General features: G+C 40.9%; 1 protein-coding gene across 9 annotated transcripts in view; it reads left to right on the top strand.

Moving 5' to 3' along the window:
- Positions 1-15105, top strand: part of PIP5K1B (phosphatidylinositol-4-phosphate 5-kinase type 1 beta) — a 123319-nt gene that overhangs the window by 57103 nt on the left and 51111 nt on the right. For all 9 annotated transcript variants that reach the window (XR_013925037.1, XM_080372923.1, XM_080372924.1 and 6 more), the window contains one exon: positions 8057-8174. Coding sequence is in view for 8 of the 9 variants with exons in the window: in XM_080372923.1 (XP_080229049.1) it covers positions 8057-8174 (118 nt within the window). In the remaining variant the exon portion in view is untranslated. The remainder of the gene's footprint in view (positions 1-8056; positions 8175-15105) is intronic.

Here is a 15105-nt window from a genome sequence, read left to right as displayed (position 1 = left end):
ATAATGTTCTCTGTGAAACTAAAAATTTGGTATCCATAGTAATCTCTTAAAACTGTAACATTTGATTTCTTAAGCTAATGCACAGAAATGTCAAATTTCAAGTCTTTCTTATATCTCAATGTAACATGCACATTCATTTATCTAAAATTATTTCAATCCAGTGGTATTAATTTGCATAAATTCTAACAATTTGGGATTGCATATAATTACACAGGCTTCTTTCTTGCCGGTTGAGGATGTTGGGACATTGAGTCTTTTGTGATGGCACTATGTGGGTTGCCTCTCAGTCGTATCTATAGGTAGCTTCATTATCCTAGTTGGAGGTAAAAAGCTAAGATTGTGTGTTCTTCCTGGATAGGGTTGTGTTCCAAAGGTGCAGCTCAGGTGCTCTTCACTTTTTCCTAGGGCAGTACCTACATGTGAAGGCAGTATTGTTAACAGTCATTACTTTTATTACTTTTCCTCCACCCTTTGGATTGATCTGACTCGAAAGCAATTCATTGAAATTAAGTTACACCAGTAGGTCTAGTGGGCTGATCTCTACCTGGAAGCACCCTGGAGCAAGCCGAGGTTAAGTAAGCATGTTGCCAGATGTCCACAGCTGAAGGAGAACCTGACAGTGTAGCAAGTGTGGTGCTGAAAGCAGGTGCTTGCCAAGCAACGACCAGCATTTTTCTACTTGCTCTGGGTATGCATGATTCAGCTCCAATTCCAACCAGGCTGTCAGCTGAATTTCACCTTCATTGTGGCCAATTCACAGCAACCAGCCTCTTCTCAAGCTGTCCTGCTCCACCTTCCTCACATGTTTTCTCTGCATCTACCTCACCTCATCCTGGTCTGGCAGTGAGGTGAGAGGACAGCTGTTTGCAGAGTCATAGGCACACCCGCTGCTTTGACGACAACAGGAGCACTGTTACAGTGACAGTGATAAAATAGACCTGAGCTAGTAAAAATGCAATGAAACAGCAGCCTGTGTGCCAGCAAGCAAAATAGTGTTATCTGTGCCCTTTTACTGTTAGGGGAAAATAGTAAACAATTTTTTATAAATTTTATCAGTTGTAGAAGACAAATAGTGTCTGCATATCTCTCAGCCCCTGAAGTAAGCCTCAGCACCACCTGCACCTCAGTTTCGGTGCCCATAGCAAAACACTTCCAGCAGTGTTCAGGACTCAGGAAGGAGGGAGAAAAATGTCGGCGGAAAAAAGTGGTCAGTTTAGGCCTGAACATAGCTGCCCTGCTTATTGTGAGAGGTACTGATGTAAATCAGGAGTAACTCCATGGATTGCAGGTTATGCCTGGTCCAGAGTAACTTTGTGACTGGGTTAAACTGCACAGTTTAGCCCAGATCCATTTAGGTGCCTTTTCAGGTAGTGATATTAAATGAAGTACAGATATCTGTACAGTGGGTGGATGTGAATTTGAAAGGTTTGTACTTTCATTTATACATTGTGATGGAGGGGGTGCAAAAGTGCCTTTGTTGCTTCTGCTCCATGTTGTGGCATCCCCTTCATCCCTTTCTCTTCAGGTTGCCCAGGAATTTATAGTATGTTGCTTTTGGGAGTTAAGGGAGGTATTACTAGGGGCTGCTGTAAAGATGTTCATAGAGAACCACCATCCAGATTGAGTTTAAAAGTCAAATGTGCTCCTTGGACTGGGAAGCAAATGCAGTCTGCAGTAACCCAGTTGATTCTGAAGATACAGTGTCCAAAATCTCTGCGCAGTTCCCTGGATTGGGTGAAACTGCTCCAGGTAACCTCTCTTCTGGTTTTTAAACACTGCTTTGGAAATCCAGCCATGGAGGTGGCTTACCTGGTGCTGGTACTGCTGCAGCAGCGGCTCGGGTTCAATGGGAAGGCTGTGCATCCTGCCTGTGCTCCCTGTGCTCTGCCCTGTAACTCAGCTGTGTGGGACATATTCTCCCCATCCAGTTATGCTCTGGATATGTGCCCCTGACTTCTTCGGTTGGAACCAGGTCAGTTCTTGGTGGCACATTTTGTCTCCAAATCAGCCATTTGTGCAGTATGGCTACAGCAGTGTTTTGACAGGGGTTTGATTCAAGTGTGGAGCTGACTTCAAGTAATGTGGCCATGGTTAGAAAGCCTTATTGCTTAGCTAATAAGCCTAGTTGTGTCAGACAGTGGTGGCTCAAGCTGATCACTGGGCCATGGAGCCATGCCTGTGAGTTGGCAGTGTGGGCAGCTTACAAGTTCTTCCAGCAGACACGTACTATGTAGGCACATTTTCTACAATGATGCTTGATAAGCCGAACAGAAGCTGCTCCATTCTGTCAGCTGACTTTAGGTAGTCAATCAATTGCAGCTTCAGAAGCAGAGCATTTGGAGCAAGGCAGTACGTTTCAGGCTTCATCTCTTTCTTAGATGGAGGCTACTACTAAGCACAGCTATGAGGTTTTTTGTGAGTGGTGACCTTTTTGCAGCAATCTGTCTTGTGTGCTTTCCTTGCTAATATGCTTTATTTTCAGGATCTAGACCATGCATATTGAGAACACTTGATATGGTTTCTAATTGAACTGGTAAGTCTGTTAGATGCTGTTGACCTGTATGCACCCTGCAGCTGCAATCATCTGTACAGTGAACTGGTTCAATTACAAGTCACTTCCTTGTGATGCTGATGAGAAATTACTTGGTGCTTGCTGCTATTTAACATCAAAAGCTTAGTATTGTATTATGATAGTGTTTGAGTGACAGTCCAAATAGGTACTAAGCCCAAAAGTACTAAGAAAAGAAAACCATGGACATTGTTTAACTAGTCTGGGTTTCACCCTACATCTGAAACTGCAGTGTACAGTTTTGGGGTACATTCTTGAGGACTGACTTAGAAAAATGAGGAAAACTGACACTTGCCCTCGGAAGTACCTTTGTTCCAAACATCTGTCATAGGTTACCTGATGGGCTAAGTAGTGTCTTTGTAATTAGGGAAGCATAGAATGCTTTGCAGGTTTAGTGTGAATGGTACTGGAACGTTCACACTACTGCTTAGTTGTTGTGTAACTTATGCCACTGTATTTGCTTCCACTTGGCCAGTTTCACAAGACAGATAAGAAAGTGGCCTGAAGTCTCTGATAAAGCGCTGTGTCTCTTCTTTGGTGGTTTGGTTGCAGAGATGCACAGTATGAACCGAGTTCTGACACACTTTTTATGGTTTGTGAGTGGGTTGATAGCACAGAGGAGGAAGTAGTTTCTGTTTACAAAAGGAGCAGTATTTGAAATGAGGATACTGTGGCAACAAAAGCAAAAGCATGTCTGTTACAAATTAACTACTTTACCATAAAATTCTTGGGAAACCTGTGATAACCTGGATATTTGTGTGGCTATGTAGACAAACAATTTTGAAAGTACTCTGAGATCCTTTGCTTTAATGGCATCTCCAGTTGGTTGTGAAATAGTTGTATCATCATTGTTATCCTAAGAAAACGTCTGTGTATTCAGCTGTTACATAGAGATGATTGGCTTGACTTCTTTTGAAGATACTTACTATTCACAGTTGTGAATTCAAAGAATTTCAAAGCTGCCTTGTCGGGGACTGCTAAGGATAGTATGTAGGTAGTAACCAGAAGTATAGGAGAACACACAGTGAGAAACAAGGATATTACCAGTGGACTTTATCCCATAGTATGAAAAAACCAAACACACACCTATTTGTACAGGTAGCCATAGTATCTACTTCCATCCTGTGGGAAAGAATTGCTTTCCTGAAATGATATATAGGAAATGAGTACACCAAAGCAATACCTGATCTGTCAGTATGTATTTATTACATACTACTGTAGACTGTAAACACATCTTGGTGTATTGTAAAAGACCAGCTTTATTCAAGAACAGTGAAACTGAGATTGGATACTCTTAGATTTTAATATTGTGATCATTTAATTTTAGATGTTTTATTTTGATTTTAAGACTTTAAAAGAGTTGCTTCTACATGGGAGAACTGGGGTGTTCTTCCTTGCAGTACGTACAGGAAGGGTGTATATGGGCTCATGACCACAGCATGACTCTTTCTTTTGTTAACAGCTATAATAGAGCCTATTAACATTGCTCTGTGATGAAGGGTTGCTACCAAGAGATGCAGCTATTATTCTCCATCCCTCCAGATAGGTGTGCTGTCTCTTGAGTACATCCCACCATGTGATGCCACAGTAAAGAAAAGCTGACAAGAAACATATCTGGGTGTCTTGCATAGCAAAATTTTTGCAAGCCATGGGGTTAGCCATTAAAAATATAGTGAGTTTTACTTCATTTTTAATTTGATATTACACCATCTAAGAGACATGTTAAGATGCACATTTATAAGTGTGCTTGACTTAAATTTTAGATTTATTTTTTTTTTAAAGTATTACAGCAAACCCATGTAGCAAGCTTAATCTTTTTTTTTTTTTTAATTCTACCTACCATTCTTTTGCTTTTGTGCAGTCTTACAACCAAGGGTATTAAAATACCATGTAAGTTACAATTGCTTCCTAATCTTTACAAAATCTATAGTTTGTCATAGCTCATATGTAGAGACTTGAATTCCTCAAGATTGCCAGAATCAAAGCTTGTATTAAAAACCTTTATTTTTCCTCTGGTAGACCTGTGCCCTAAACTATCTGAGAGGAAAATTATATGATTATCTTCCTTTTTTTTTTTTACATTTATTATGTCCAAAACTCCATTTTTCAGGTTAGGTTTTTTGTCAACAGATCATGGGTAATTTTCTTGTTCAATTTCAAAGACATAATCATCCCCATGAAACTCCCTAGCCTGATTTAAAATTGTTGTATTTATATTGTTGTATATTTGTATTCATATAATTGTTATATGTAGTACTTTGCACATAAACTTTAATCTAGCCAGAGTGAAACACACTTGTAAAATGTGCCAAGAAAATATGAGGAGAAACCATGAAATGCTTTCTCTCAAAAGCTAATAGAGTGGAAGGTGAATAATTTAATGTCTAGATAAGGTAGAGATGTATTTACATCAAGTGTTCTGTACAGTGGAAACTGTCATTTTTAGGTGAGCACAAGGACATGCTCAGCCACAAGGAGTTTAAGGTTCTCCACTACTGTAGGAAATTACTGGAAGTGAGGGTGCTTTTTCTGTTGAGTAGCAACAAGAAAACCTTAAACTTTCTTCCAGAGAAGTAACCAAGAAGTCCGGATTTAGTGTCAGTCTTGCTTTTTGCATCACAGAAGAGCTTACCTGTAAACAGTGCTATTAGGCAATTAAGCTGAAACTAATGTGTGTAACAGAAATGGTAGGGTATGATGAAAAGCTCTGCAGACCTTTAGTAAAAGGGATTTTTTCAGGTGACTTTACAAAGAATAAGGGAACTTGTCTGCATAGTGAAATTGACTGTCAGAGCACATGAGCGTACTTTATTACAGATGTAAGTATGTGGAGTTGCCCTCTGTACAGATGCTGTTCCAAAATCATTGCTCTGTTTTGCAATTATTCTAGAATAAATATTCACTTACTATATATTACTGTCCATCTGCAGACCCAGTATTGGTCATTTTACTCCATATGCACTTAGGAAAGGGCTCTAGACCTGTGGTGTTATAGCAAACCTCCTACCTTCACTTCAGCCTGTGGAGTTCCAATGACAGTACCTGTTCTGATATAGTAAGGACATGTAATCTGTTTATTGCCATGCTTTCACAAAAAACCCTTTTGAATTATGGCTGTGGGAAGCAGATTTATAAAAGTATTTATGTACTGAAACACAGGACTTTTAAAATAAAGTTTAAATGATTAATCTTCCCTGAAAATGATGTGATGCTTCAGCAGAGAACACTGTTCTGTTCTTGTCTGCAGCTTAGAACAATTACATGCATTAACAAGTATGCCCCCCAGGTTCCCAGTGTAGCTATACATTAGCCCTATGGCATCCCCATATTACACAAAAATTCAACAAGACATATCCAGCTATAGGAAATTTAATGTCAGACAAGACTGGCAGTTTTCTGAGCAGCTGAAAGAGCTTATAAGAAAAAGCATTATTAACCAATTTAATTGTAAAGAAAACCTACCATCTTCAGCCTAGTATCCTACTGATTTCCGTTATTTACTGTATACTTGAGCAATAAAATACATGTGGATTTGATTTTAATGCCTTGGATTTGTGATACAGTAGACTATAAAGTGATCAGATGCGTTCATTAGGACTAGGCAGCTTTCACTAGCTAGCTGTTAACTGTATAGTTTAGTAGTCCAAGAAGCAGCAGTGCTGTAGTGGATACATAGAAAGACTTGGTCACCCACAATGATCTTTTTATTTGTGATTGCCAGACAGAAATCAGGTTGTTTTTTCCCTCCTTTCATCTCCTGTCCAGGAATCTAAAGTATATGCGTTTCTGGAGCCTGAGAAAGCTTGTTCACCAGCTCACACTGTTCAATTAGCAGCAGTTTGTTCTGTTGGCAGTATGCATGCAGGGGCAGCTGGGTGGGTGCAGCAGACTCGTGCCATTGACTTGTTTTTAATGAAAGGTATGAAGTTCTTACGACAAGGATTAATTGTACAGGAACAAAGTTCTTAAATATTTCAATGACATTTAATTTAGTCTTTCCTGGAATGTTTTGTGAGTTTATTCTTTGTTGTATCTATGTGAATTTGTAGCTTTTCCCCCATTTCTTTCCTTGTTTCTTCCCCCTTTTCCCTTTTTTGGATGCTTTGGATTGCCAAGCGAAGAGGTACATGCTGCATTTCTGAGTAATTTAGTTAGGGTAAATGAGTAAAGGAGTTCTGGAGGAGCTAATTTCGGCCACTGTATCGTCTTGGATTTTGTGCTCATCTATTTATCAAACCATTTGGAGGCTGACCAAACGTAGTCTTAAATAGGTTCTTGTTTGTGTTGAAATTGTAGTTTAGAACTTTGTCTACCACTTAAAAACCTTCTTTTAGTCACCGGCATTAATAAATCCACAGGCAGTTTTTATGTGTTTTTGTTTCTGGTGGCATTTTGCTGCTGACCTTTTCCTTTAGCTTAAATCATGCAGTATTCATCTCAAAATTGATACTACTGCGACATACAAGTATAGTGAGATCATAAATACAAAACAAGGAAAAAAGCTGACGAGGCTACAGTGTTGTTTTTTGTTTTGTTTTGTTTTTTAACTGCCCACACCCCCACACCCCCCCACTACCTTTAAGGAAGGCTGTCTTCCAGGCTGGTCACCCTAGTAGTCTTTGTGTGTGCCTGTTCTAGTTTGAATCTGTATCTTGCTTATAACTGCATACCATTTTCCAGAATTCCCCAAAGGGTCTGTACCCAGTGTTCCTATTTAGCTAACTGAGCATGTAAGCTGGTGCCGGTTTAGATCAAGTTAGGGTAAAATAAATGACCTGATAGGTAGACAAACTGAAAACCACTTTAAGGTCACCAAAGACGGAGTGGCTTCCCAATTCTGGACTATACTAGCAAGAAAGAGATACCATAATTGCAGCTAGCCTCCAGAAGAGACTAGTGCTGAGAATGCTGTTTCATAAATAAGGCTGAGCCAATGAGTGTTTGCTGGCATCAAAAAACATGTAGTCCTGCTTCCTTCTCACAGGTCTGGCCACATGGCTCTGCCCTCTGTGTTGTGCTGTCCTTAGTACCCGTCTGACTCCCTTGCAAACTGGTTCAGGTCACCTAACTAGAGTGAAGTTGTTTTGCTGCATTGACTTCCAAACTTTTTGCAGGAACTTGCATGAGGTGGGGGTGACCTTTCCTGCATCAGTAATCTATTAAACTGGCTTACCTTGGAGGGTTATCAGAAATTGTAGCATTAGTTTAAACCCAATCTTTACGTAAATGGATATGGGTGGTGAAAACAGTGATTTCTTTTAAGGTGGAAGAAAGGAATTTGCTGGCAGTATCCTGTTTCTCAGAGACATTTCTATTACACTGATGAATGGTGATAGGGGGGTTTATCTGCGTTTATACTCTTGTCTCAGAAAGTCAATGGTTGAGTTAGGCAGCTTTACAATAAAGTTAGCTGCAAGGAGGAAGTCCTAAAAATTGCTCAGTAATAATTTGGTTTGGTTTTTTGTTGTTGTTTTTTTTTGTTTTCAGTGAAGGGAGCAATCTTACCCCTGCTCATCATTATCCTGACTTCAGATTTAAGACGTATGCACCTCTTGCCTTCCGCTATTTCAGAGAACTTTTTGGTATCAAGCCTGATGATTACTTGGTAAGAGCTTGCAGTTTTCCTTTTGGTTAAACTTTATTGTAATGTATACTAGTTTCATAGTAGTAGAAGAGGGTGCTTTAACGGTGCCCAAATAAGTAGTATTTTTTTTGTGCTGAGTGGTTTATAACTAGTGAATATTTTTAGCATTTATGAAAATTTGAGTTCTTCATCTTTGAGACAATTCCTATAGAAATCTGCCTTGTTAATTGACTAGAATAACTGGAGTATTACTGCTTATTCAGGTCATTGTTTCTAGAGAAGTTATAATCAGTGTGACTTCTACCAATTCAGTTCTAATAAAGTGCTCATGTCGTTTGCATTACTTATTCACCTCATTTAAATAAATATATGCCTGCAGCTGTTACCATCTAGCCTTGAGAAAAGTGGACGGCGGGCTAAAAAAGCATTTTAGGGTATCTCCTTTGTTCTCTGTATTTTATCACTTGAAGGCTATTCCTTCTCAATATTCGGTTGTTTATGTGAGAAAAAAGTGATGCATTTGCTCCCATCATAAAACCAAGCTTTACTTGGTAGAACCACTTTGTGCACTGCCAGGGATGAGGATCCACTATTTTACTTTTCCTGTAGTTCTGCTTTTGGAAGGGTAGTGTGACAGCAAAGAGCTGGATGGTTTTCTAGGTATTTGCCTCATGTCCAGTTTGTGTCATGCTGGTTCACCCAACAAATCAGAGTCCCAGTACAAATTAGTAATCTTGTACGTCACAGTTCTGTTGTTAACTTATTTTGAATGAGTTTTTAGATCTTTTTCTTCCATATTGATAAATATTTCTTTAAAACCAAAACAGTTTGGAAGAGCTTGAATGAATAGAAAAGAAAATTCGATTAAATGCTGCTAAAGTATTACTTAATGTAGTATTTCACTGACTTCTGTTGTGTTGAAGTATGTTGTAAGGGTTTTTTTCCTTTTTGGACAATGGGCCTAAAACCAAAACTTAGCTGGCTTTGCTTTTATTTAGGTTGAATGTGGGTATCTCATTTTAGTTCTTTAGTACTACATATGGATTTTATATTACTAGCCCTCATGGTAATAGTTATATATAAGAACAGATCGCTCATTTGAATTATAGGTGTTAGTAGCAGGGACATGTACTTGGGTTGGAGCTTTATGTCATAGAATCATAGGATGGCCTGGGTTGGAAGGGACCTTAAAGATTACCTAATTCCAACCCCCCTGCCATGGACAGGGACACCTTCCACTAGACCAGGTTCCTCAAAGCCCCATCCAGCCTGGCCTTGAACACTTTCAGGGATGGGGCATCCACAGCTTCTCTGGGCAGCCTGTTCCAGTGTCTCACCACCCTCATAGTGAAGATTTTCTTCCTTGTAGCTGATCTAAATATACCCTATTTCAGCTTAAAGCCATTACCCTATGTCCTGTCACTACACGCCCTTGTGAGAGGTCCCTCTCCAGCTTTCCTGTAGGCCCCCTTTAGGTGCTGGAAGGCCGCTATAAAGTCTCCCTGGAACCTTCTCTTCTCCAGGCTGAACAACCCCAACTCTCTCAGGCTGTCTTCACAGGAGAGGTGGTCCAGCCCTCTGGTCATCTTTGTGACCCTCCTCTGGACTCACTCCAACAGGTCCGTGTCCTTCTTATGCTGGGGGCCCCAGAGCTGAATGCAGCACTCCAGGTGGGGTCTGATGAGAGCGCAGTAGGGGGGGTGAACACCCTCCCTCGACCTGCTGGCCACATTTCTTTTGATGCAGCCCAGGATATGGCTGGCTTTCTGGGCTGCAAACACACATTATCAAGCCATGCTGAGCTTTTCGCCAACCAACACCCTCAAGTCTTTCTCCTGAGGGCTGCTTTCAATCCATTCTCCACCCAGCCTGTATTGATACTGGGGGTTGTCCCAACCCACGTGCAGGACCTTGCACTTGGCATTGTTGAACTTCATGAGGTGCATGTGGGTCCACTTCTCAAGCCCTGTCAAGATCCCTCCAGCATGTTGACAAACTTACTGACCATGATCTCAATCTCAGTGTCCATGTCACCAACATATTAAACATGTTAAAAAGATGTTAAACAGCACCAGTACCTATGCCAACCCCTGAGGAGCACCACTCATCACTAGTCTTCACTTGGACATCGAGCCATTGACCACAACTCTTTGAGTGTGACCATCCAGCCAATTCCTTATCCACCAAGTGGTCCATCTGTCAAATCCGTGTCTCCGGTTTAGAGACAAGGATGTTGTGTAGGACAGTGGTGTCATTATGGAATATGTAATGTGTCTGTGTCCTTTTATGGACTTGGCAAAGGGCGAAGTATGTGGGCTGTGTTGCTAGCTACTATAAAGACCGTACCTGCTAGAGTAAAGCTGTTATCACCTGCAACTTCTGTTCCATCTAAGGAAGCATTTACAGTAGCACAAATTAAAGATTATAGAAAGACTGCTTGGTGTTGATAAGAGATCTGTAACGCTCAGCTACAAAATGACTAATCCTTGAGGGAAATTCCCACTAAAGAAAGCCCAGCTTGTAGGTTCTTCTGCTTTTTGGCACAGCAAAAGACGCTAGTGATATGTTTCCAAGGGAAAAGGACAACTAGAAAAGATAGTTTCAAGATTAAGTGCACCTTCTTTTCTTGAAAATGCAAAAGGAGTTTTCCTTCAACAAGGTATTTTTCAACAAACTTCAGGTATTTTTCTGAAATATAGTTAGCATTTCAGTGTGTGGTGCTGCAACCGATGCATGTCTCTGAGAGGTTACTCTGTATGCATTTTAGAATCCATTCCTGTTGTTTCTGATTCTAAATGGGCATGACTTTGCAATCAGAGCAGGTTGCAGTCTCTTGTGCTCCAGAGGCAGATGTGATCAGAGGGGTGCTATGATCATAAAAAGACCTGTTTCTAGTTTGGGACCCTTTTCCCAGTTGGTTTTGACCAAAACATCTGATTAAGAGTTTGCTCCCAGTAGCATGTGTCAGGGTTCTGCCTGAACCTCTTGTTTCTTTGAAATCTGGATCTATCACATAGTGACCATAATTCCAGTTTGGTATCTAAAACACTTTACAATATGCCAAGTGATGGTCCAACTGTGGCTGAAGGGGAAGGGAAGCGAAGTAAAGAGAAAAGAAATTACACCAAGCTTATGTGAGTTTATACTGTTAATTTGCAATGAAAAAGCCCAAAGTTATAGCTTCACCTTTTCCAAGGAGGTTGAGCGATAATGCACTATAGGAGTCAGACTGAATAACGAAGGTAAATACATTTGAACAGTAGAAATAAATTGTCACTGTCCTGTCGTTTAACCCCAGCCACCAGCTAAGTACCACATAGCCAATTCGCTCACACACTCCCCCCGCCCCCTGGAGGGATGGTGAGGAGAATCAGGAAAAAGGTAAAACCTGTGGGTGAAGATAAGAACCGTTTAGTAGTTTAAATGAAATTAAATTAAATATAATGATGATAATAATATTGTAATGAAAAAGGGAGATGGCAAAAACAGAGAGGGAAATAAAACCAAGACAGACAAGTGGTGCACAGTACAATTGCTCACCACCCCCTGACCGATGCCCACCCAGACCCCCAGCAGGGGACCCCCCAGGCAGGCCCAGGCCAACTCTCCTGAGCTTTATATACTGAATATGACGTTCTATGGCATGAAATACCCCTTTGGCTAGTTGGGGTCAGCTGTCCTGGCTGTGTCCCCCCCGGCTTCTTGTATCTCTGCTCGCTGGCAGAGCATGGGAGACTGAAAAGTCCTTGACTTGAGTAAGCACTACTTATCAACAACTAAAACATTAGTTTATCAACGTTGTTCTTATACTAAATTCAAAAGCACCACACTGTAGCAGCTACTAGGAAGAAAATTAACTCTATCCCAGCCAAAACCAGGGCAGTATCCACACCTTATGCTGTACCATTTATGTCATACCCGGGTCCCACACTTTCCAAAACACCATCAGCTTTCCTGCCGTTTGATACGTACACACAGATAGTGTTCCCTTAGTCTGTGGGCCACCCGATGGCATCTGTTCAGTTCATTTAGTCCATGACTTTGGGTTCCATCTGTATAACAGTCTTTCAGGGCAGTAAAGTTGGTGTGTTCCATGCTGAAGCCAGTTCTGATTCCATCACTGCTGCCCTTGTCTGGTTTTCATCAAAGCTCACTCTTGATTAATCTGGGTGATTTTTACTGCAATACCCTTGATAGGGTGACTGAAAGGGAATTGGGTTCAGATTCCCAAATCTGGAGTTTGGGGATGGATTCCACAAGGTACCCAGAGTAGTGATATGCGTCTAGCTACCATAAAGTGAAAATAAAGAGTGTTATATAGTAATTGCTATTACACAGTTTAACTCATTGGCCATTCTCACCCAAATTGAAATCCCCTTGAGGTATGCATGAGTCTTCCCCATCTGAGTGCATTACCCACCAAGTGCACCCACATCTTTGAGCAAAAGCAGTCCCATGGATGGGTTTTCCTTTGCCTGAGGCAGGAATAACCCAGACTGCTTTCTGTAGTATATTTCTTATGTGCACTGCAGGAACTTTATCCCCTTCTACAGTACATAAACATTCTGGATGGGTAGGGCTAGCCTGACAAGCAGGTCCTTTAGTGTTGACTAACCAGGTGGCTTTTGCTAGATGTGCATCCCAACAATTGAATGTACTATCACCCATTGTTCTTAGTGTAGTCTATTGTATTCTTTGATTTTTCCAGAGGCAGGTGCATGATAAGGGATGTGATATACCCACTCAATACCGTGCTCTTTGGCCCAGGTGTTATGAGGTTGTTTTGGAAATGAGCCCCGTTGTCTGACTCGTTTCTTTCTGGAGTACTGTGTCCCTGTAAGACTGACTTTTCAAAGACCAGGACAGTGTTTCAGGCAGTGTTGTGAGGCAGGATAAGTCTCCAGCCATCCAATGGTTGCTTCTGCTATTGTAAGCACATGGCTCTTACCTTGGCAGGTTTGTGGGAGTGTGATACAATCCATCTCCCAGGTCTCCCCATATTTATATTTCAGTCATTGTTCTCTGTGCCAGAGAAGCTGTAACCACTGGGCTTGCGTAATTGCAGTGCGTGGTGCACACTCATGAATGACCTGTGCAGTAGTACCCATGGTCAAGTCCACCCCTCTATCACAAGCCCATTTATATGTTGCATTTCTTCCTTGCTGGCCTGAGGTGTCATGGGCCCGCCAAGCTATGAATAATCACCCTTCTGCTGCCAAGCCAGATCCACCTGAGCCACTTAAATCTTAGCAGCCTGATCTACCTGCTGGGTTTTTTTACGTTCTTCAGTGGCCCCACCTTTAGCAACAAAAAGGACTGTCGCGGTTTAACCCCAGCCAGCAACCAAGTACTACGCAGTTGTTCCTTACTCTGCGCCCCTAACCCCTCGGTAGGATGGGAAGAGGAGTCAAGAAAATGGTAAAACCCATGGGCTGACGTAAGACTAGTTTCATAATTGAAATAAAATATAATAATAATTGTAATGGAAAGGGAGACAAGAAAAAGAAAAAAGATAAATAAACCAAAGACAGACAAGTAATACACAATACAGTTCCTCACCACCCACTGACCGATGCCCACCCAGACCCCCAGTAGCGATCAGCACGCCTGGGACCAGCTTCCCCCAGTTTATATACTGAACATGACATTCTGTGGTACGGAATATCCCTTTGGCTAGTTGGGGTCAGCTATCATGGCTGTGCTCCCTCCCAGCTTCTTGTGCACCTGCTCACGGGCAGAGCATGGGAGACTGAAAAGTCCTTGATTTAAGAGTCAGTGCTACTTATCAACAACTAAAACACTGGTGTGTTACCAACGTTATTCTTACACTAAATTCAGAAACAGCACTGGAGCAGCTACTAGGAAGAAAATTAACTCTATCCCAGCCAAACACAGGACACACTGGAAACCTCATTGAGCACTGGCATTTTTCTGGGAAACTTCTTGATCATAAAGTATTTAATTATCAAAGGCTTCAGAATTTTCTTTCTTTTCATTTTTGATTTGGCTTTCATAAGTGTCCGCTCAAAATCAGGTGGGCTCTAGCATTTGGTGTGTAGACTTTTTTTGCAGGAACCAACTCAACTGTAAAATGACCAACACACAGTGTAGGCTAATAACTTGTACTTACGGTATGCTGTTTTATTAAGCTGTAAAGTTTAGGATAATTGGCTTCAAATGCTTTCAACAATGACAGTTACTCATGAGCTTTATATATTTTTACAAGAAAAACATAGGGGTTGCAATACAATTGCTGATTTGCTCTGAAGGTCTGTAGTGTTACAGAGCAGTATTGTTCTATCTGTAGACAATTGCAACTGTAAGATTAATAAGAAAAGTCTGTCATATTAATTGGAACTGAGCGAACTGGAGAAGCAGGGAAAGAAACAAGAAACATTTTTATAGCATGCAAAAGTCCCTTAAAAATTGCAGGCATGGGAAAAGCCTCAGCTGGAGCCATAACAAGAAAATACATTAAGGCAGGGGTCTGAGTCCATAGGAAGCATGCTTCTTTAACGCAAGCACTCACAAAAGAACATATTTATTAGATTTCCTTGTGTCACTTTTCCTTGCTATCACCACCCACAGCGGCAAGACTCCAGTTGAATTTAATGAAAGCTGTTTTCAACAAAAAAACCTGTTTTTTCTTGTGGAATTGCTCATCTCAGGCAATGACCCAATAAACCAGATATTTGTTGCTGAAACAGTTACTGCTTTTGTTCTAAGAAGACCAGAAGACATAGTGCACTGCTAAGAATAATTCCCTGGTGCTTACACTGCTCACAATTCACATCCTGTGTAATTTTTTTTCTTTCAAAGATTGAAGCTTTAAAATACCGGACTGTACAGTACATCTCCACATTTGTAAAATTGATGATATATAACAAAGGAAAAGAGTGCATGAATGAAGATTTAATGATATTATACTTTAAACAAGCTCTTGAGTTTAATA

This window comes from Falco punctatus, assembly GCF_963210335.1.
Source record: "Falco punctatus genome assembly, chromosome: Z".
NCBI classification, from domain to species: Eukaryota; Metazoa; Chordata; class Aves; order Falconiformes; family Falconidae; genus Falco; species Falco punctatus.
This window is presented reverse-complemented; position numbering and strand designations above follow the sequence as displayed.